This window comes from Salvelinus fontinalis, chromosome 7, assembly GCF_029448725.1.
Source record: "Salvelinus fontinalis isolate EN_2023a chromosome 7, ASM2944872v1, whole genome shotgun sequence".
Lineage (NCBI taxonomy): Eukaryota > Metazoa > Chordata > Actinopteri > Salmoniformes > Salmonidae > Salvelinus > Salvelinus fontinalis.
Window position 1 is genome coordinate 31,027,276 of NC_074671.1, and position 23,753 is coordinate 31,051,028.

Below are 23,753 nucleotides of genomic sequence, written 5' to 3' on the forward strand. Positions count from 1 at the left end.
TTATTGTTTCTTGTTTCAGGTCCACCTGGTCCAAGAGGCCCGCGGGGAGACAAAGGACCCCAGGGAGGAGCCGGTCAGCCCGGTCAGAAAGGGGAGAAAGGGGATACGGGTGGGCCTGGGGTGCAGGGGCTTCGTGGAGAGAAGGGATCTCCAGGACCACCAGGAATACAAGGGTTCAAAGGTCAGCCAGGCTCACGGGGGAACCCAGGTTCAAAGGGCTCCCGAGGGTCAGGGGGCAGGGCAGGACCCCCGGGGGCGAATGGTGAGCCAGGCACTGCTGGGATCCCTGGGAGAGATGGACAGGCCGGTCCTCAGGGGCCACAAGGTCCGTCGGGAGACCGAGGACAGGTGGGGCCAGCTGGGGCACAGGGACCCAGGGGACCGGTGGGGCCCATGGGGGCCCCAGGGCCACCTGGACTGCCAGGACTCACTGCCCGACCTGCAGCAGCAGCAGCAGTGCCTTTGGTCCCTTTCTCGATGCAGAGTGAGGCCTCCGCTCCTACTGTGTCGGCCCCAGGTGATACTAATTCGTTTTTATACACCATCGATATGTCTGTATCACTCTGTCAACACCATCTATGATAGACAGGACAGTTCATTGTGATAGTATAACAATAACCGTTCACTGCAGGTTGTCCTCAAGAGTGGGTTGGCTTCAGAGACAAATGCTATCACTTCTCCAAAGAGCTGCACAACTTTGACGATGCAAAGAAAAGCTGTGATGCCCAGACCGCGTCAATGGTGATCATTAACGATAACGATGAACAGGTAAGAAGAGTCATCCTCATAGGCCTTTCAAAATGAAAAAGCACAACTGTTCAAACAGTCATAAAATGAGTGACATTACTGACATCATGTTTCCTTGTTTTCTCTCAGAAATGGCTGCAAAAGCAGACCTCTGGAAAGGGCTACTTTTGGATGGGTCTGACAGACAGGGAGGAGGAGAATGCATGGCGCTGGCTGGATGGAACCGAACCTGCCTTCTCGTATGTATAGTACCTCAGTGTCAAGGCTGATGCTAGTCTTTCACAGCCGAGATAATCCCATTAATATCGATGCAAGACTAAAGGGGAAAACGCAGTTACATGCATGTGTCTCAAGTTAGGTTTCAGTGTGTGAGTGCCCTCTGCTGTGTGACTGTAGGCAGTGGAAGCCCGGACAGCCAGACAACTGGAGCCACGGGCACGAGAGAGGAGAGGACTGCGCCGGCCTCATCCACGAGGGACTGTGGAACGATTTCTTCTGTGAAGATCTCATCAGCTACATCTGTGAGAAAGCCACGGAGTTTCCGTGAGTACCCATCTCCAGTATCTGTCTGTCTCTTTGTCTGTCTGTTTGTCTGTCTGTCAAGTTTCCTGTATGTATATTTTTTTTCTGCCTTAAGTCATAGTTATTTTCTTTTGCAAAAAAATATGTTTGATAATCTTCAAGCAATGTCATTTTCTGCAGCAAAAACTCCAGGATTATAGCACCCTCTGTGGAAGAAGAAGAAAAAGAAGAGGCCTGGTTGAGTCAGAGGCGGTATGATGAGCAGCATTAGGCCCCACCCACAAGTGACACTAGCCATCTGACACCCTATGCATGGACATGCTATGTGGAGAAATACGAGGGACAAGCTTCACAAGCCTGAATCGAGACTATGGCTGCATTCACTGAGATTTCCCCCACTGGTAGCCAGATTCAGCTCTCCTCCAACGTGAACCCAGACCACTACTTCCAGAATTTGCATTCCAGCAACATGACAATCAAGTGTTGAGGGGAAGATCAATCTTTTTTTTTTATTTTTTTTTTTATAATCACCAAAGTAATTGACTCATATAGATTTGTCTCATTTAATTGTTTTTAATGCTGTTTTTTTGTGTGTGACGTTAGTCCATTTATAACTGATTATCTGAATGTATATTTTCATGTTGCAGTTTTTCAATGTAGATCATTATTTTACAATGGGACTCACCACAGTGTCTATCACAGTTGATATTCTAGTTCCTTCATGATTATGTGAGGTGCAAAATGATGCACAAATAAACCAAAGAAATGTCGCTGATATGTTCTTTCTCAAACATCAAGAACTGTCCAGCTATATATAAGTATGTTATTATACACATTCATCTAAATAAATTAAGTATTTACACATAATAACAGTCAGAAGGTCTGCTTGGTTATGAAGTCAAGACTGCACAAGTTTACATGTTAGTAGTTCTGTATGTATGGTACTATATATTTGCGTATGGGGCCTGTATGGTGTATGAGTTTGTACTTTCCACAATGTAACAAGTGACTATGGTCATGTTCCAGGCTGGCTTCAATGCAGACATTGCATTGCATGCCACATCATCCTGTCCCTCTGGGATTTCGCAGGGATATCTACGGGCAAAAATGCTTGATTTTGCTGCGGCAATTCTGACATTTTGCATGCCAATATACAATGGGTTTGTCCTCCAATTTGTCCCTAAAATGCGGGGACGAGGGAAAAAGTTTGTTGACATGTGGCTTGATTGAACCATATTATGAAGTAAATGTACGGTGATTGGTTGAAATTGAGTCCAATTTATGTGCTGCAATGATGGGTCAGTTTTCGTTTTATGTGATAATATTGCAATGATTTTACTGTTTTGTGCGGAAATAGTGCAGTGATTTGTCAAATTTGCAAGGCCTTGCATAGTATGCGGGGAATTGTTGACTTTTCAAAAAAATGTGCAATCGCAGAGGGAGGGAGCGAGGGACTAATAATCGACTGTGCAGCCGGGCATCAGATTACTATACCATATGATGTGGGCAGCTGTTTTGATAAACACCTTTCCAGGCGTTGTGTGGCATCGGCAATGTAGTCAGCCTGGAACGCTGCCTCTGGCTCATACCTAACAATATCTAATTGAAAGTACATTTTTCTGCACTAATGGAATTCATGTTTCCTGGTTTTGATAGTCACAGTTACCTTGTGTATACCTTTTAGCCAGTAATTCTGAAAGTAATGCTCACGAGCCAAAAGTCCCAGAAAATTGCGTTACCATGTCACACGTGCAGATATGAGTGCCACATCATTGCTCTCGCTTTCTGTACTATGTGTGCATCTTGCTAGCTGTCACTCAAATGGCGAGGGACTGAAGCTCATTGGCTCATAGAACTCGAATTGCTAGGGGGCTGGCCCATGTGGGGGAAAATATAGGAGAATGGCTTCTAGAAAAACAGTTGCATTCAAACGAGATATTTTGTGGCTAATTGAGGCAACACAGTCATTCTTATCATAGATTATACATGCATGAACTACACATTGACTCATCCAGCCCAAAGCGGGAGGTGAGTGGGCATAGGGGACTGGGGAGCCAGGCCCAGCCAATCAGAATGAGTTTTTCCCCACAAAGGCCTTTGTTACAGACAGAAATATGCCTCAGCAACCCCCCCGTCCTCCCGTCCCAGACGATCCCTCAGGTGAAGAAGCCACATGTGGAGGTCCTAGAATGGTATGTGGTTGTGAGGCCGATTGGACATACTGCCAAATTCTCTAAAACGACATTGGAGGCGGTTTATAGTGGAGAAATTAACATTATATTATCTGGCAGCAGCTCTGGTGGACATTCCTGTAGTCAGCATGTCAATTACGCGCTCACTCAAAACTTAAGACATCTGTGGCATTGTCTTGTGTGACTAAACTGCACATTTTAGAGTGGTCTTTTATTGTTCCCAGCACAAGGTGCACCTGTGTAATGATCATGCTGTTCAATCAGGTTTTTGATATGCCACACCTGCCAGGTGGATGGATTATCTTGGAGAAATGCTCACTATAACAGGGATGTAAACATATTTGTGCACACAATTTGAGAGAAATAAGTTTTTTGTGTGTATGAAAAATGTCTGGGATCTTTTATTTCAGCTCATGAAACATGGGACCAACACTTTACATGTTGCGTTTATATTTTTGTTTAGTATACTTAGGGCTCTATTCAATCCACATCGCGGAAGTTCAGCTTTACAGCATGACTGAAATTTAAAGGCAACTGCGTTAGCGGAGACCGCATTCACTGTAAACACTGCATATGTCGGCTCAATCGGAAATTACCTTGACATTTCTATATGTCGCGGAATCTGTAAAGCTATATCATATGATCTGGCGGTTGAACACCTATCCAGATGTTGGGAGTTCTGGCAGTGTAATATAGTCAGGCGAGAACACGTAGCACGTCTCTCGTACTGGAGATCTTGCCAGAGGTCTCATTTGCCTTTATGGTGCTAGGAAGTTGGTTCCATCCTTGGATCCACGTTTTTGTACTTACAGTACTTATAAGATACCGTACTGCATCTTCACATGTACTGTACATTTGTGGCTGGAAAAATAATAATTGTCCAGTGATTTTTGCCATTGAGTTTTATTGTTTCTTTCTTGTCTAAACCTGATTCATAGCATTATGTCAATTCATTCAGTACACTGTAGCACGGGGCCCGATATCACAGTGCATACAATTCGATGAACACGTCAAGTTGTACATCTTTTCCCCAAAACATTTCACATTCTGTTTTCCGTTCCTATCTCCGTCCCAATTTCCAGTTTCTCCTTCAGCTGCACAGAAGTTTGAAACGATCTGACACAGTAGCACCTTTTAGTAGAGGGAATCTAACACTAACGCCCAGTACAATACCAACCAGGACAATGGGATCCTGAACACAGATTTTTAAACATAAAGAACAAAACAGTGACTAACTGAAGACTGTGAGAGCTCAGAAATAATTTCTCTCTTATCTTTTGTCTTCTAAGTTGGCTTGAACTTTTAAAAAAAACAAGCACTTTTCTGTAGTTGTAACCTTGTTTAAGATGCACACTTGTAAATACATTTGACTGAGCTCTTGGTAAACATTAAAGCAACATGGAGAGAACATTAGGAAAACAAGTTTAACATGTTTGAGCAGTCTCAGGTACACCTAAAGTACTAATAACATTCAATACAAGTGTATTACTGCCTTACAAACCATATAATATTGCCAACCAGGTGATATGTGAATAAATTAAGTCATTCTTCAAATGATCCGATCTGTGCATAAAATAGCCTACTAATACTGCTGTTTCACATTGTTTACAAATAAAGTACAACACACATAAACCAAGGAAGCAGCATATTGCCAAAATGTCTGTTTATTGTCGAGGTATAATACGTCTACGCATAATTGTTTATATTTTTTTTATAGCTTCTGTCTAGTCATTGTTGCCACACGCTATTTACGTATAAAATCACTGTGGTGGAAAACGCTTATAAATTCTGAAAAAAATAAATAGCCGATTGAGAAAAAAAACTGCTCAGGGGACTCAACGATCATCTCTCCTCCTCCATTCTTCCATCTCACCACTTCCTGGTTCCCTTGAACTTCCTCTATCTTGCGCTGAAGGTGGGTGCAGTATGTATCTGCTGTGTGGTTGACTCAATGCACAGCAGGCGCCTTCCAGTATTATGTTTAGCAGGTGTAGAAGGTAATCAGTGCAGTATTATGTTTTTAGCAGGTGTAGAAGGTAATCAGTGCAGTATTATGTTTTTAGCAGGTGTAGAAGGTAATCAGTGCAGTATTATGTTTTTAGCAGGTGTAGAAGGTAATCAGTGCAGTATTATGTTTTTAGCAGGTGTAGAAGGTAATCAGTGCAGTATTATGTTTTTAGCAGGTGTAGAAGGTAATCAGTGCAGTATTATGTTTTTAGCAGGTGTAGAAGGTAATCAGTGCAGTATTATGTTTTTAGCAGGTGTAGAAGGTAATCAGTGCAGTATTATGTTTTTAGCAGGTGTAGAAGGTAATCAGTGCAGTATTATGTTTTTAGCAGGTGTAGAAGGTAATCAGTGCAGTATTATGTTTTTAGCAGGTGTAGAAGGTAATCAGTGCAGTATTATGTTTTTAGCAGGTGTAGAAGGTAATCAGTGCAGTATTATGTTTTTAGCAGGTGTAGAAGGTAATCAGTGCAGTATTATGTTTTTAGCAGGTGTAGAAGGTAATCAGTGCAGTATTATGTTTTTAGCAGGTGTAGAAGGTAATCAGTGCAGTATTATGCTATCAGGTTGCAGGGTTTCAGTGCAGTATGCTGTGGCCATGCTGGCTGGTGGATTCAGTGCTTTCTCTTTCTGGGGATCTAGATCTCTACACCTGGACAGTGAAGACACAGTGGAACCCACAATGATGGGTGCGCAGCATTACGTTCCAGTTTTGCGATGATAATGATTCCGGCTAGAGATGATATTTATTAATTCTTTCCACAATGATGACTATTCCAGTTCTGTAATGATTCCTCTCGTTGATTGATGAGTTTGGTGATGACTGATTCAGTGATGATTCTGATGACTGTTATTCCTGTTGGGTTATGATTTCTCTCGCAGCACTGTATTTAGTCCAGTTGGGTTATTGTGGTGATTGTGATGTTTAATTCTTTTTCCGTGATTATTACATGGCTTTTCCGGCGATGTTAGTATTCGTCTGACTCTCCCGGTCCATTTTGTTGCATGTGGGGTGCGGTGGAGCGCGGTACCAAAGGTGAATGGATGTGGCGGCAGGGGAGCTGTGCACACTCGCTGTCCCAAAACGAACGCCAGGTGCTGGACTGAGGCGGTTCTACTCATCCTTCTCTACTATGATCTCCCCAAGAAGCACCTTTCTCCTCTGACGGAGCATGTGGAAGTAGAGCTGTGGGAACACTAGGAGAGAGAGAGACGAGGGGAGAGGAGAGAAGAGAGCGAGAGCTATTTACCCAACAATCTAAACAATTATCCAGTCCAGATCAATATTTTAACAAAGAGTCTTCAGGGAAGTTCTCAGGGCTGGGATATAGGTGAGTATTGGGTCTAGATCTAGTATCCAACTAGCCATAAAAGACAGAAATGCACTTGAACATCATTTTTGTTAGCTCAAACACTAGGTCCTACTAATTATTCAAAACATCCCGAAACAATTCCAAATGAACAACAGCGGTCACAAACTACTGAACAATTCTGCTGGTCAAAACAAGAGACCGTGAAGACCCATGAGTAACTAACGTCCACCTATAGGCTGAACATACAAACACGTTGTACGTTGCTGCTTACATGGGATATAGGAGAGCATGACGATAATGAGGAAGTAGTAGTAGTCAAAGGAGACGTTATACTTGTTGGGGAGCCTCATGGACAACATTCCGGTTTTGCGAACATATGGCAGAGCAGTGTAAATGGTCAGGAGTTCTCCGGCCACTCCGAGAGGGTACATGATGATAAACATGTTGTATCTGACAGGGAGAGGAGAGTCATTATTAAACACACACAGAGGCATGCACGCACGCATGTACACACATACACACTATTCAGCTCAGGGGCCGTGTAGCAAAGAACAGCTGAAAACACAAATTCACACTGTTGGATTACTGCACTGCAAAATGAAGAATTAGGCCACTAATTGGCTGATAACAAAAACATATCAGCTGTCACTTTGGTAATCGAAACACAGTGGTTCCCAACCGTTTTCGGCTACTGTACCACCAACGGAATTTTGCTCTGCTCGGTGTACCCCTGAAGTACACTCTCATGTACATTTGACCAGTAAGCCTATGCTATCATGAGTTTCATAAGTCTTCTCCCCAGTGGTCCAAGTATCCCTGGTTGGGAACCACTGTCTTAACACACCGACACCAGAACAACATTAGACTTGCAGTAGGTTATTCTTCACCTTACACTATAAAACATTTATTGTAATTTTTACAATAAATGACTGGCAGCAAAGTAGCCAGTAGTAATTTACTGTACATTTACAGTAAATTACTGGTAGCACAGAAGCCAGTAAATTACTGTAGACTTACATGACATTTACTGTAACCACATTTACAGCATATTACTGGAACACCTGACTACATTAACATGCTGTATTTCTAGAATTTACAGTGCATTAATGGAAGCACAGTGGTTAGTAAACTGTTGCAAATTTACAGTGCAGGTAGCTAGTGCCAATGACGAGCAGTATATCTGTTACATGTATTTGATATAGGTATTTCAATACTTTCAATACCCATTTTGTAATTTGTATTTCACTGGCCTGAACTACAATTCATGCAGCCTATTTTGTAAAAGTTTCATTAGAATACATGTATTTTGTATTTTCCAATACAAATGTATATACTTGCAAGTAGCCGGCTTAACTACAACATTCTCAGTAATGATAACATACTTTTTTTACTTGCTATGACTGTGGTATATTCTTGTTTACCTTACACTGACTGTAAGTCGCTCTGGATAAGAGTGGGGGTGGCAGGTAGCCTAGTAGATAGAAAGTTGGGCCAGTAACCGAAAGGTTGCTCAGATTGAATCCCCGAGCTGACAAGGTAAAAATCGTGCGTTCTGCCCCTGAACAAGGCCAGCATGCCGGAGTCACCTCTTCACTGTTGACGTTGAGACTGGTGTTTTGCTGGTACTATTTAATGAAGCTGCCAGTTGAGGACTTGTGAGGCGTCTGTTTCTCAAACTAGACACTCTAATGTACTTGTCCTCTTGCTCAGTTGTGCACCGGGGCCTCCTACTCCTCTTTCTATTCTGGTTAGAGACAGTTTGCGCTGTTTTGTGAAGGGAGTAGTATACAGTGTTGTACCAGATCTTCAGTTTCTTGGCAATTTCTCGAATGGAATAGCCTTCATTTCTCAGAACAAGAATAGACTGACAAGTTTCAGAAGAAAGTTCTTTGTTTCTGGTCATTTTTAGCCTGTAATCAAACGCACAAATGCTGATGCTCAAGTAGTCTAAAGAAGGACAGTTTTATTGCTTCTTTAAAATCAGGACAACACTTTTCAGCTGTGCTAACATAATTGCAAAAGGGTTTTCTAATGATCAATTCGCCTTTTAAAATTATAAACTTGGATTAGCTAACACAAAGTGCCATTGGAACACAGGAGTGATGGTTGCTGTTAATGGGCCTCTATGTAGATATTTAAAAAAAATATCTGCCGTTTTCAGCTACAATAGTCATTTAGAACATTAACAATGTCTACACTGTATTTCTGATAAATTTTATGTTATTTTAAATGGACAAAAAAATTTGATTTTCTTTCAAAAACAAGGACCTTTCTAAGTGACCCCAAACATTTGAACGGTAGTGTGTGTGTGTGTGTGTGTGTGTGTGTGTGTGTGTGTGTGTGTATATATATATATGAGTGTGCGACTATTTATTTTACATTTTTATAGCTTATTGTTTATTCACCGTTAGTCAGCCTCTATACTAAATTATTTTCTCTGGGTGTGCGCCAGTTCATGCTTTTTATTAGACAATTGTATTTTAAGAAAATTACAGCAATTGCTATAAGTGAATATGTAATTACATATTACAGCATACCAATAAATATTTGGTGTCTCATATCACTTGCAGAGGCCTTACTTAACAAAGGCTTCTAAACTGGTAGGGACTACAGGTGAAAAGGACATGGCTAAACACTCACCCATTAAAGGTTTGAGACTTGCTGTCACTCTGACCTGTCCCCTATATACATTAATTGTTAGGGAAGTACTACCACATACCACTTAAATTGGTACAGCATTCTCACTAACGGGTGAAACAAGTATGGCTTCTTACAAGGCACACTTCAATATGTTAATGAGCCACAACAAAACCATAGACTCACTAAAGGTTTTTAGCACTCCAAAATTACAGTATTGTACTGTATTCCATGGGGGGTGGTTCTGAATTACAGTAAGTTACTGGTAGCACAGTAGCCAGTAATTACTGTAGATTTACAGGAAAAGGTTTTTAGATTTAAAAAATACAGTATGGTAGTGTATTCTCATACTGAATTACAGTAACTTACTGGCAGCACAGTAGCCAGTAAGTTACTGTAGATTTACAAGACAAATACAAAAAAATATGGTATGGTACTGTATTTGGTGGGGCACCGCATTCTTAATAATTGGTGCAACAAGGCACGCCTCAAAATATGTTAATGAGCCAGAGATTATTTTCGCCGCCCACAACATTTTTCCACAATTCACAGTTTGGTGCTGTAAATATACAGAAAGACATGTAACACAGTACTGTAAAATGCTATTGTAATTTTACAGGAGTGTAGCAGAATGCCATTTAGCCCCCATAATGTATTTCTCATTACAGTACTGTACTATAGAATTATAGTAGCTAATTGTTAAAGTTTTGCTGTAAATTTACAGCAATTTGTTACAGTGTAGCTTTATGCAATGTCAACTATGGCGGTGTCCCAAATGGCTCCCTATTCCCTATATAGTGCACTACTTTTGATCAGGGCCCATATACGGCTCTAGGAATAGTGTGTCATTTGGAATGTCCCAAAAGGATCAGCTCCATTAATGATTTTCAAAGTGTTTTAACATTATTGTATTTCTGCACATCATGAACAATTCTTAAAAAATTCTGCACATCATGAGAAATTACCGGTATTCAAACACTGTGGCGCTGTTTCCCGGACACAGATTAAACCTAATCCCGGACTTAAAAAACACTTTCAATGGGGATGTTTAAAGTCCCAGTGCAGTTTATAACGCGATTTCCACACCATGAGGTTGGAATAATACTGTGAAATTGTGAATACATTTTGGTGTAAGAGCTGTTTGAAAAGACTGCCTGAAATTTCAGTTTGTTTTGGAGGGATGGAATTTTCACCAGGCGGCAAATTAGTTAGGCCAATAAGAAAGAGAGTTCCAAACCTCTCTGCCAATAACAGCTAGTGTTCTGTTTTCCCCTCCTCACCAGGCCACTCCCAGACAGTCCTAACAAAATTGTTGCTTGTGAAATTGCTCTTTGCCAAGAAGCTATTTTTGACCATTTTAATTTAAAACAAATCACAGTAAGGTACTTAATTGTTACCCAGAAATGATTTCATATTGAGATAAAAATGGCTGCATTGGTTAATAATCAACCCAGAAATATGTATTTTATAACACCACTGTATTCAATTCCAAAAGGGGACAAAAATGTAGGGGAAAACAAACCAGTCGGTTATCAAAGGAGAGGGATCTATATATGTGGAGACGGCGGTGCGTAAGAATCCTGAATTTACTCAATAACGTGGCGGCGGTACTGGGGAGTGTCTCGGAGGATGTGAGAGAAATGTTGGGCGAGCATTCCATGCCCAAAACAGATGGTCTTAAAAACAGGAGCAGCTGAATATGAGCCCCTCTCCCCCCCCCCTGTGTGGGCCTGGCTGCTCCCCTCCCTGTGTAAATTAACCCCTTAGAACACTTGGAGGGGAATGGGGAAAGGGGGAGGACAAGAGAGGGGGAGAACGGGGGCTAAACTAACTGATCAAGACAAGGGAAGCAAACCTGCAAGCCAAAGAGACCTGTCGTACATGTAAAAAATAAATATTGAATGAACCGTACTGCGGTCACAGGAACAAGACCTGACTTGCTGAAGTCACTGAAAAAGCAGGAGTCTCATTGTCACCCCACTTCATAGCCACTGCACAGCCAATAAACGGTGTATGTCTCTAATCAAATTTTTAGACATTCATATTTTGAACGGAAAGAAGCATGCTTTTAGCAATAGGATCCCAGGACTATGGGTCGGTCGGATTGCTTCCCACGTGTGTAGTCTGCATTCTTCCCCAGTGCTCACATTTCATATGAGTGCCCTCAGATATGCGAGGCTGACAGTTACACATCACTTCTGCCCCTGATAGGCCCACGTTATGTCACCAGTCTGCTGACAGCGGCAGTAAATAGAGGTTTTTATGAGTGTCGTGTATAATGACAGACATGAGAAATTGGCATTTTTACTACAGCACTGCTTAGCTGTTGGACTGGGGTATAACAGACACCTGACCCCCTGTCACCATCAGCTGATGCCATGTGTTAAAGAACACACATTTAAATAGTACTAGATTGGGTTTTTTTGGCTTCCATTGCGGAATTGTCTTGGGTGCTATATATATATATATATGTTTTATTTTTTTGAAGATTCAAAAAATACTCATAAGGTTTTATATGGAACCTGTAAGGTGCTATAAATAACCCTAAGGTTCTATAAAGAAACATAAAAAAAGCTTCTATATAGCAAAATAAAAAAAGGGTTCCACTATGGTAAAAACCATTTTTGGGGCTATATACAGTAGAATCCTTTTTTTAATGGCTCTTTATAGGAGAATGTTCATACAAAAGAACCTCTCAATCTTAAAATTCCATGTGTTATTATTATGTTAACTGACAAGTTGAATCAAGAAAGCTACCTTTGGAACAGCTGGGGGTCCCCGAGAAGAGAATTGACAGCCACTGACTGATTTAGTCAACCATTCTTAATTGACACAAGGCCATACATGAGTCTTTCACAAAACACTGTCACTAGCCATAGTGATATATAATATTTAATTGCGTAACACAACACATTACATTAGATCAACTGGAATGAAACTCTCACTGCACAAAAAAGAGCTGTGAGACGCCTCCACTACCTTTCAATTATCACTAAAAGAGCAAAGAATCCTTTTGTGCACTGTAAAGAACCATTGAAGGGCTCAAAAGGGTTGCGTGAGTCATTATGGTTCCACATAAAACCATCACCCTTACCAATTAACCCCACGTTTTTTTGTGTGTAGTTGTTTGCGTATGTCTGAGACTGAAGCACAGATCTGGGTTGAAATACTACACTGAACTAAAATATAAATGCAACATGTAAAGTGTTGGTCCCATGTTTCATGAGCTGAAATAAAAGATCTCACAAAAATATTATTTCTCTCAAATTCTGTGCTGAAATTCATTTACATCCCTGTAAGTGAGCATTTCTCCTTTGCCAAGATAATCCATCCACCTGACAGGTGTGGCATATCAAAAAGCTGATCAAACAGCATGATCGTTACACAGGTGCACCTTGTGCTGGGGACAATAAAAGGCCACTCTAAAATGTGCAGTTTTGACACATAACACAATGCCACAGTCTCATGTTTTGAGGGCACGTGCAATTGGCATGCTGACTGCAGGAATGTCCACCAGAGCGACTTCATCTCGGGACTAACAACACCCGTGCCAATATATCCTCCAAACACCAGCATCTTGGGCATTTTCACTTAAATACATTACACCCAGCCAATAAAAAAAGTTATCCTTTATGACATTGAGGATAATGTCACTCTTCTCTTGACCAGGACCCCAAAGTATCAAGCGTCTCAGAGTAAGAGTGCTGATATAGGATCAGCTCCCCGCTGTCCAAGTGCAGTGCCTTGCAAAAGTATTCATCCCCCTTGGCATTTTTGCTATTTTGTTGCATTACAAACTGTAATTTAAATAGATTTTTATGTGGATTTCATGTAATGCACATACAAAAAATAGTCCAAATTGGTGAAGTGAAATGAAAAAAATGACTTGTTTAAATTAAAAACGAAGAAGGGGTGCGTGCATCCACTAAGCAAGGGGTACCACCAAGCAAGTGGCACCATGAAGACCAAGGAGTGCTCCAAACAGGTCAGGGACAAAGTTGTGAAGAAGTACAGATTAGGGTTGGGTTATAAAAAAATATTCAAAACTTTGAACATCCCACGGAGCACCATCAAATCCATTATTAAAGAAATGGAAAGAATATGGCACCACAACAAACCTGCCAAGAGAGGGCCGCCCACCAAAACTCACAGACCAGGCAAGGAGGGCATTAATCAGAGAAGTAACAAAGAGACCAAAGATAACCCTGAAGGAGCTGCAAAGCTCCACAGCGGAGATTGGAGTATCTGTCCATAGGACCACTTTAAGCCATTCACTCCACAGTGTTGGGCTTTACGGAAGAGTGTCCAGAAAAAAGCCATTGCTTAAAGAAAAAAATCTTACCCATTGTGAAAACTGATCCTTAATGAGCATAGAGATGCTTGATACATATGGCCCCGGAATAAATCAGAATCCCTGCACTGATAGTGTCACCACATTTTCTCCAATCTCTGATCTGAATGCTTATCAATGCCTGATCACCTCCCATGTAATCCATCAATTACCCATAATCGTCTCCTAGCGCATAAATCAAAGTGATAATGCCAGAGTACTAAGCGTTAGCGATTAGGTCAACCAACGTCCATAGAAAATGGCTAACAAGGTGCTAATCAATAAACAACACACTCATGCTGATCACATGCTGTATGGTTATGAGCAAGGAGATACCTTCCCCACGCTACTACTGTATTCCCTGTGACATCACAATACTGATGTGAAACCAGTCTGTCTGTAGTGGGAAGCATGCCACGGCAAACACCAATCAAACCAGACCAACATTCCAAGAACTGCGACAGCCCCGGACACCCCTGGGAGTTTGCATGCAGCTTGCTGATGCTGAGAACGCTTGGCATCAGCAAGGTGCACGTAAACGCCCTGGACCAGAGCTACCCAAAACCCAGCCCTCCCATCCCCATCCCCATCTCCACCTGGCCCATTTGATGAAGTATGGCAGGTGGTTGAGCAGATTGAATGTATAGAAGGAATATCTGGTAATCTCTGTAAACGTCCAAACGGCCAAGAAGAGGATTACACTTTCTTCGTTCTGGATCTTCCAACAAAGAACGGAACAAAACAAGGAGGGAGAAGATAGTTAACACTTAAGGGGGTCCATGTTGAACAGTAGGACACTACTACAGTTGGCCGCCAGGGGGGTCAGCTTTCCGTTCCCCAATCCTAAACTTAACCATTATTGGGGAAAATGCTAAACTGATCCAAGACCAGTGTCTCTGGGGAACTTCACCTCACACCAACTCCAACTCCATAAATGAGATAGTCACCTGTTTGATGCTGTTGGTGATGAACCACACCATGAAGATTCGTGAACATACTTGAACCCCGGTCACAATTACAGAGGTCCTCACGATTCCTATACGACGAGAACCATGGGAATCAACATTAACGTCAGAAGTAGGAGATCTGGTTATATTCACATTGCATGGTTGTCATTCAAGACCATACATACCGATTGCACAATGCACCACCTGAAAGACAACAAATCAGAATCAGTGACTCGTGGCCTTGGGTGGTCTAGCGGTCTAAGCCGCTGCCTCTGGAGTACATGTATGATATACCGCTGCCAGCATGTATTAGAATCCGGCCCATTGCACTTTTAGAACTCCATGTTTCTCTAACGCATAACCAAACAAAATACTTAAAAAACAGAATCAGGTGAATTGTCTCTTCTCACTTCTTAGTATTAACCAAGTATCTCAGTATCAAAGCTCAGCTTCAGAGTATTTAAAGCTCACATTAGAAGGATCTTACCAATCATTTCAGCGTTTAACTGTTTTATAATCTGTTTTCATGGAACACTTTGAGACGAGTGTGTTCGTGTGAATGTGGCTACTAGTGAACTATGAGGATATTTCAGAAACTCACCTCAACTAACGCAATGGTCTGGAAAAACTTGAGTGTCCTTGCTATACTTTTGTACAGACCCTTGTGTGTGCCTTTCTGGACGTAGAAGCGCATCATTGCCATAGCCAAAACCAGCCACCTGGAAAAGAGACAATATTTACAACATCTGAAACGACTATAATGCTAAATACAGTTTAAGTGTGAATGAGAAGGACTAAGATTACTTAATAGATACATTATATATACAAAAGTATGTGTATAAAATCGAGCACACAGCCCTGCAATCTCCATAGACAAACATTGGTAGTAGAATGTCCTTACTAAAGAGCTCCGTGACTTTCAATGTGACACCATCATAGGATGCCACCTTTTCAACAAGTCAGTTTGTCACGTTTCTTCCCTGCTAAAGCTGCCCCAGTCAACTGTAAGTGCTGTTATTGTGAAGTGGAAACGTTTAGGAGAAACAACGGTTCAGCCGTGAAGTGGTAGGCCACACAAGCTCACAGAGCGGGACCAGTGAGAGCTGAAGTGCCTAAAAATGTTCTGTCCTCGGTTGCAACACTCACTAACGCGTTCCAAACTGCCCTCGGAAGAAACATCAGCACAAGAACTGTTTAACGGGAGCTTCATAAAATGGGTTTCTATGGCCGAGCAGCCGCACACGAGCCTAAGATCACCATGTGCAATGCCAAGCGCCGGCTGGAGTGATGTAAAGCTCGCCACCATTGGATTCTGAAGCTGTGGAAATGCGCTCTCTGGAGTGATGAATCACGCTTTACCATCTGGCTGTCCGACAGATGAATCTCGGTTTGGCGGATGCCAGGAGAACGCTACCTGCCCTAATGCATAGTGCCAACTGTAAAGTTTGGTGGAGGAGGAATAATGGTCTGGGGCTGTTTTTCATGGTAGATCCAGTGAAAGGTAATCTTAACACTACAGCATACAATGACATTCTAGACAATTCTGTGCTTCCAACTTTGCGGCAACAGTTTGGGGAAAGCCCTTTCCTGTTTTAGTATGACAATGACCCCATGCACAAAGCGAGGTCCATACAGAAATTGTTTGTCAAGATCGGTGTGGAAGAACTTGACTGACCTGGAACGCCGACTGCGAGCCAGACCTACTCGCCCAACATCTGTGCTCGACCTCACTAATGCTCTTGTGGCAGAATGGAAACAAGTCCCGGCAGCAATGTTCCAACATCTAGTGGAAAGCCTTCCCAGAAGAGTGGAGGCTGTTATAGCAGCAATGTTCCAACATCTAGTGGATAGCCTTCCCAGAAGAGTGGAGGCTGTTATAGCAGCAATGTTCCAACATCTAGTGGAAAGCCTTCCCAGAAGAGTGGAGGCTGTTATAGCAGCAATGTTCCAACATCTAGTGGAAAGCCTTCCCAGAAGAGTGGAGGCTGTTATAGCATATTAATGCCCATGACTTTGGAATGAGATGTTCACTGATGTATTGTACCACTTCAGAGTTAGAGCTCAAAAGTTATTGGTTTAATCACTTTGTTTCCATAGTTAAGGTTAGGGTTTTTAGCTTTTTCGGTCTCAACTTTTACGACCTAACCTACTTGTGTGTGATTGTTGACTTATGTAGTTTTCCAGTACTATTGTCAGCAAGTAGCATTGAAACCAGCTAAACTTGTATGCCTCATCACCAACGATGCGTCCCAAATGGCACCATATTCCTCACATAGACCACTACTTCTGACCAGGGCTCTAGTCAAAAGTAGTGCACTATGTAGTGAATAAGGTGCCATTTGGGACGCAACCACAGCGTCAGTTGGGGAAACAGCAAGGGCCAACTCCCTTCTACACGACATCTAAGGCCTTGTACACACTGCAGGCCTTAATACTCAAATCAGTATTGTTTTTCAAATCCGTTTTGGAGTACTGACTGTCCAAACATCAAGTTACAAGTGATCAAATCAGATGTGTGTGTGTTCAGACAACAGTCATTTGCTATCCTGGCTATGCTAGTTGTCATAGTAACAATGGGTGTGTGCGCAGTGGTGTAGGCTGATTGGTGGTGGTGCTCATACTTTTTATCCCTCAGAAGTTATGTAGCAAGCTAAGGTGACAACAATGCCTGCCATGGACGTATACCAGTTGCTTTGAATGTTCAAAAATCATAGTGTAAGAACACTTGAAAGTTGGATCATATCCTTTGAGGCTTTAAAAAATGAGTCCTTTTTGGCTAGCCACAGCAGTCACTTAACTAGCTAAGGAGCTGTTTCTCGTTCGAGCACATGTGTTTGTAAAAAATTAACAAGCTAGTTACCTACCACATGTTCTTGTCAAACTGTCAACAGAGTAGCTACTATAGCAAGCACTGAGATATGGCAAATAAAATCTAAAAACCACTTGAGGGCAAATATATCAGATTTGTCTATTCAGACGAGTCGCATGGTCAGGAATCACAAAGGTGGTTTGAAATGTGGCTTGAAATATCTGATTGCATGTGTTTTTTGGCTGTTCAGACTGCAGGAAAAATAACAGATTTGAATTGGATATGATTCTTTTTTTTTTGTCACTTCAAATTGCCAATGTGAACAAGACTTTGTCTCTAGCCTGGTACTTCACAATAATCTATTTATACTGTACATCAGTCATTACAGCACAGCTATAAGCCAGACAGAATGTAAACACAGAATGCTTGGAAAAACACTTTTTTGGTTACTACATGATTCCATATGTGTTATTTCATAGTTTTGATGTATTCACTATTATTCTACAATGTAGAAATTAGTACAAATAAAGAAAAACCCTGGAATGAGTCGGTGTGTCCAAACTTTTGGCTGGTACTGTATATGTGAATAATGAATCATTTTTCAAGGAAATCACTGAACAATCTGGTGCAGACACCATTTGTATCTACAATGAAGTACGGAATGTTTAATATGTAGAGCTCTATACTAAATACAATGGGATCTTTATTGGTCTATTAAAATCAGGATACAACACAAATATCTCACAGTAATAAGACCAATAGGACCTTGTGACCTTTCTGTATAATTATGTTAGAATCAAAATACATGTTTTAGTATTTAAACTGAGCAAAAATATAAACACAACATGTAAAGTGTTGGTCCCATGTTTCATGAGCTGAAATGAAAGATTGCAAAAATGTTCCACATGAACAAAAAGCTTGTTTCTCTCAAATTTTGTGCACGAATATGTTTACATTCCTGTTTGTGAAATTGTTTGTTTTGCCAAGATAATCCATCCACCTAACAGGTGTGGCATGTAAAATTAGCTGATTAAACAGCATGATCATTACACAAGTGCACCTTGTGCTGCGGACAATAAAAAGTCTGTCTAAAATGTGCATTTTTGTCACACAACACAATGTCACAGATGTCTTAAGTTGAGGGAGCATGCAATTGGCACGCTAACTGCAGGAATATCCACCAGAGCTGTTGCCAGAGAATGCAATGTTAATTTCTCTACCATAAGCAGCCTGCAATGTCGTTTTAGAGAATTTGGCAGAACGTCCAACTGGCCTCACAAACGCAGACCACATGTAACCAGGCCAGCCCAGGACCTCCACATCCGGCTTCTTCACCTGCGGGATCGTCTGAGATGAAACTGTGGGTTTGCACAACCAATTAATTTCTGCACAAACTGTCAGAAACGGTCTCAGGGAAGCTCATCTGCGTGCTCGTTGTCCTCACCAGGGTTCTGACCTGTCTGCAGTTTGGTGTCGTAACTGACTTGAGTGGGCAAATGCTCACCTTTGAAATAGCCACAGGCATGCTGGAAAAGTGTGCTCTTCGCGGATTAATCCCTGTTTCAACTGTACTGGGCAGTATGGCGTTGTGTGGTCAATTGTGGCAGTGGGGTTATGGTATGGGCAGGCATAAGCTAAGGACAACGAACACAATTGCATTTTATCGATGGCAATTTGAATGCTGTGAGATACCGTGACGAGATCCTGAGGCCCATTGTAGTGCCATTAATCCGCCGCCATCCCCTAATGTTTCAGCATGATAATGCACGGCCCCGTGTTGTAAGGATCTGTACTGAAAATGTCCCAGTTCTTCCATGGCCTGCATACTCGCCAGTTATGTCACCCATTGAGCATGTATGGGATGCTTTGGATCGACATGTATGACAGCGTGTTCCAGTTCCCGCCAATATCCAGCCTCTTCGCACAGCCATTGAAGAGGAGTGGGACAACATTCCACAGGCCACAATCAACAGCCTGATCAACTCTATGCGAAGGAGATGTGAAGCGCTGCATGAGACAAATGCTGGTCCCACCAGATGCTGACTGGTTTACTGATCCACACCCCTACCTTTCTTTTAAGGTATCTGTGACCAACAGATGCATATCTGTATTTCCATTCATGTGAAATTCATAGATTGGGTCCCAATGAATGTATTTCAATTGACTGATTTCCTTATACAGTATGAACTGAAGTTCAGTGAAATCTTTGAAATTGTTGCATGTTGCATTTCATATTTTTGTTCAATGTAATTGTGGGTCCGTTTTGAGGACCATTTAAAGCTAATTATCCATGGCTTTAGTCATGGGTAAAGATCAGGGTGAACAGAGGTGTGAGAGTTCTTGTACAGAACTTACACAGAAGACCAGGGGCTGTATGTATCATTCGTCTCAGAGTAGGAGTGCTGATCTAGGATCAGGTCCTCCCTGTCCATGTAATCTTTATTATTGGGATCTAAAGGGCAAAACTAATCCTAAATCAACACTCCTACCCTGAGACGCTTGATAAATACAGCCCCTTGTTGAGCTTTACAGAGGAAACAGACTGTGCTCCCTTTACATTCACTCGTCTACTAGGTCGTTAGATCTCTGTGAAGGTATGTTTCTGAAGGTGTCTAAGGGTCTCGGCATACGGTTGTTCTTTTCCTCTAAAATAGGTAACTTTACAACAACAAAAAATGTTATAGGATCACAAACACACAGTATTAGCAATGATGGAGGCCAAATTACATCATTTCCTCAACCGTGTCCATTATTTCACTAAAGGTCTTTGCGGACTGCACGTCGGATCCAGTCTTTTACGATTATCCGTCACACTGTGCGAGGTTACCAAATTAAAATCTTGATATCAACCTGGCCAGATTGTACAATTGGCTTAATTTCTGTCGTCACATTCTGCGACATTCTACGATTCCAGGTTAGGGTTTGGCCGGGGTAGGCTGTCATTGTAAATAATCATTTGTTCTTAACAGACTTGCCTAGTTAAATAAAAGTTTCCAAAAATATATCTAATAAAGAATTGGCTTGCGCATGTGCCAGCACCAGCAGCACAAGCCTCACTCTCTGCACGAGAAGAGTTCAGAAAAATATATGCATTTTAGAAATAGTTTTCACATACAAACTTTATATGTCCGAACTCGGAAGCGAATAAGCTTCCCCAAAATAACATGGTCGCTGTGGTAGAACGTTTATTTTGATTGCATTTATCAAAATCCCATCAGTAGCCTGATTTCAGATGTGTCATGTAGGCTAAACAAGTTTATTTGGGAAATCGTTCTTCTTTCACAGCATCTGGAACTTTTAAATCAAACTATTATATTAATATGACTATTCACAATAATCGTATTGTGTGCATACTCAATGCCGGCCGGGTTCCTATTGGTCAGTCACCGAGATCGGCTTGTAACACCAGTCACACTTACGTCACACGATAAAGACAAACAAATTCTAACACTGACTGAACTTTGTCGCAGCCTGAGCAGGTAGTGGTTCTTAAATCGGCAGACCTAGACCATCACAATGAACGAGCGTAGACGTTCAACAATCGTTTACGACATAAGAATTTGCCCATGACGTGGACATTTCGTCTGGGACGGCAAAATCGTGGCATAAAAAGGCTAAAATCGCAGTCTGCAAAGGCCTCAAATTGAAATCACAATTTTTTTGTCACATTTTGACGTCCCTCATTTAGATAATTGAAAAATAGCTTGTGTAAGAACACAAGGTGAGAGGAGGGTATCTGCAGGAACCTGTAAATGTGTGTGACTGGTAATTGGTGGAGAGTGAGTGGGAATGTTCTACAATCACACCTTGATTCGGTATTCATGAGTAAACGGGCTCATAGTAGGATTAGTCCTAGGACATTACACGACATCGTCTAAATCCCACAAGGTGTCAAGTGCCCATGTAAATCTCCACCGTTTATGTGATGTTTCAGAGTGTACCTTGAAGTTAAATCAAACTTTGTCAGGGATTAGTGAGACATACACTACTGCCACCACCTGTTATAAAGGGATGTGCTTCTGCTAAACCAGATTGATCTGATACTTTTGCAGCGACTGCTGTAGCCTAGTGGCTACTGTTCAGTGTTTGAGCTCAGGTGCTAGGTCGATGGGTCAAGTGCTCAAGCTGTGCAACAAGTGTATTATCTGTTTGAAGACACAATCTGTTTGAAAAATCAACATCATTTAGGACCTACTGAATACAACTACTTCAGTTTATTACCTGAGAGTACATTACTATTGTATTGCAAATATATGATCTCTGTCTCAGCACAATAATTCATGAGGGTTTATTTGATGCTAATTAAATGAACGGGGTTTAGGACTTACAAAACGGTTCTGTTACTAACAGTTACTATCATATAAAGATGATTGGATAATATAGATGTAGGTCATTTGGAGAGAAGGGACAAATGTACACACATGATTTAAAATGTCAATGAATAGTTTGATTCCAATAGTCACCATTTTAACAGCTCCTTGACGGTTTGAATCAACATTGGTATATGTTTACTCTGATCATGTACAGGGGCTTAGAACTACCTCAGTGCGCATGTCTCTTGAACTAGGTAACTGAACCTAGTTTTCACACCTTCATGTAATACTAAAATACCCATTATGTGAGTAGCAGACGACAAATGGGAGCTACAGTACAATGAGTGTAAGTGGAGAAAACATGGCTCCAACAGCTCCATAAATGCGCATTTTACGCATATCTCCAAAAAGTGCCATCCTCAGTTCAAGTGACCCAGACCAATGAAAATGAACGTAAGACACTATCAACAGCTTAATAAATCATTGAAAACTTGACAGCTATTAAAGCTATTAAGTTCGTTTTGTGTGTTCATTACAAGGACTATACGAACACCAAGTTAAATAATTGCGTCATCGCGCCCGCGCACTTTGTAGCGCATAAACTTGCAGTTATTAAAATCTGCTTATTGGGCATTTCACTCGCCCAAACCGAAGCTCCAGTGTCAGCGCGCTGTCTATACTTATCACTGCAACTGTCGAGGTAGTGCTGGGCATGACGCTGACAAAGTGTAATCGACCGTATTTGGAAAGGCTGAACCCGCGCCGGGGGCCGCACTTGTAACGCCGTTATTTTCACTAAAAAGATCCACATATTGATTATTTGAGAATTGTCTACTTGGACACCCTACCTATCAAGTCTTTTACATTTATTTTGCTCACTGTTCAAACTTCATGGGCGCTGTCTGTCACTAAATTCGGCAACAGATTGGACACTTGCACTGTCAGAGACACCGCGAACCTATAAACAGCCACACGCGCTTGCTCACAGCGCTCTGGTGCATAACGAAGATTTAAGGGAGTGGCTACTTTATAACCAGCGATAGGGCAGAATAATTGACATACCCGGCCGTCATGGCGATGTTGTAAAATGTAAGCCATGCGACAGCGATGGCACTTTTCGTCCTCTTCTTGTTGTTGTTTTCTTTCTCTTCAACCGAGCCGTCCTCCTCCGTGGACGCCATGGTACGTACGGGGGACAGAGTGGGAAAGTCAGAAACGCTGCGCAAGCGCGATTTGGGGCAGCAGGGTCATGCATCCATGTATCCACGACACCCCTCTCGCGGGACTATTGCTTCACAAGTACGTGTGGTGGCAAGTCCCTAAGGAAAGTCCCACTGTCGATGAGTCATTCAATCAAACATTTGACCCATAGTGACACTACCAGTAGGCCTTCATTAGAATAATTTAATGTAACTGTCACTGTTCATTAATTCTTGACTACATTCGTTTGAAATGGTAATTACATACATTTGTTATTAAAAATAAAAGTCGTTTTGTAGCCTGATGAACAGTTTAGGCCTACATTGATAACAAGACGTTTGATGTCATCCTAATCCTCTGTGCCATACATATTAGTCTTCTCAAATCTATAAATACCAATCCATTTAAAATAGCTTCAGCTTGTTTTAAGTGTGGATAAATAGATAGGCAATTGGGGCGTTCAACTTTTAAAAAAAATTGTCCTTCAACATCACTAATCCAAATGATCTCCACTTTATGTTGAATTTTCTTTCAGATCTCTTCCCAATCTCTGATCTCTTTCAGATTTACAGTAGGGTACTGCCCTCTGCCTCCAGGGGCTAGAAGTAGATTTGGGGAGAATCTCAATTGCATTCTTCTCACGTCCTCTCTCCTTGTCCTCGCCTCCTTCTCAAAACCCATTGGAGGAGAAGGTTGAAGTTTCGAGGGGCCTGACCTCTGGCTTTTTCATCCAATGGGT

General features: G+C 41.7%; 2 protein-coding genes across 4 annotated transcripts in view; one reads left to right on the top strand and one right to left on the bottom strand.

Annotated features, from left to right (window-relative positions):
* The window catches only part of LOC129859392 (collectin-12-like), a 64,828-nt gene extending 62,680 nt beyond the window's left edge, over positions 1-2,148 (top strand). For both annotated transcript variants that reach the window (XM_055929128.1, XM_055929127.1), the window contains 5 exons: positions 20-517; positions 632-768; positions 877-986; positions 1,144-1,290; positions 1,450-2,148. In XM_055929128.1, coding sequence (XP_055785103.1) covers positions 20-517; positions 632-768; positions 877-986; positions 1,144-1,290; positions 1,450-1,540 — 983 coding nt within the window. In that variant the 3' untranslated portion in view covers positions 1,541-2,148. The remainder of the gene's footprint in view (positions 1-19; positions 518-631; positions 769-876; positions 987-1,143; positions 1,291-1,449) is intronic.
* Positions 2,149-4,345: 2,197 nt separating this feature from the next.
* LOC129859394 (very-long-chain (3R)-3-hydroxyacyl-CoA dehydratase 1-like) lies at positions 4,346-23,083 on the bottom strand. Of its 2 annotated transcripts, none has more exons than XM_055929130.1 (7): positions 22,877-23,083; positions 15,294-15,411; positions 14,878-14,896; positions 14,693-14,781; positions 14,342-14,463; positions 7,112-7,228; positions 4,346-6,662 (listed from the first exon to the last, which is right to left on the bottom strand). In XM_055929130.1, the coding sequence occupies exons 1-7, from the start codon at positions 22,993-22,995 to the stop codon at positions 6,584-6,586; spliced, it is 663 nt and encodes a 220-aa protein (XP_055785105.1). In that variant the 5' UTR covers positions 22,996-23,083; the 3' UTR covers positions 4,346-6,583. The 2 variants fall into 2 exon arrangements, with proteins under 2 accessions (XP_055785105.1, XP_055785104.1); XM_055929129.1 differs by having other exon boundaries at positions 7,050-7,228; positions 22,877-23,082.
* Between the last annotated feature and the right edge of the window lie 670 nt (positions 23,084-23,753).

Excerpts from the sequence above, each read along its gene's own strand:
- LOC129859394 (XM_055929129.1), bottom strand. The coding sequence starts at position 22,995 with ATGGCGTCCACGGAGGAGGACGGCTCGGTTGAAGAGAAAGAAAACAAC. Across the intron at positions 7,229-14,341 it reads TACTTCATCAAATGGGCCAG|ATACAACATGTTTATCATCA; the intron begins GTGGAGATGGGG and ends TCTCCCTGTCAG. Across the intron at positions 6,663-7,049 it reads CATGCTCTCCTATATCCCAT|TGTTCCCACAGCTCTACTTC; the intron begins GTAAGCAGCAAC and ends TCTCTCTCCTAG.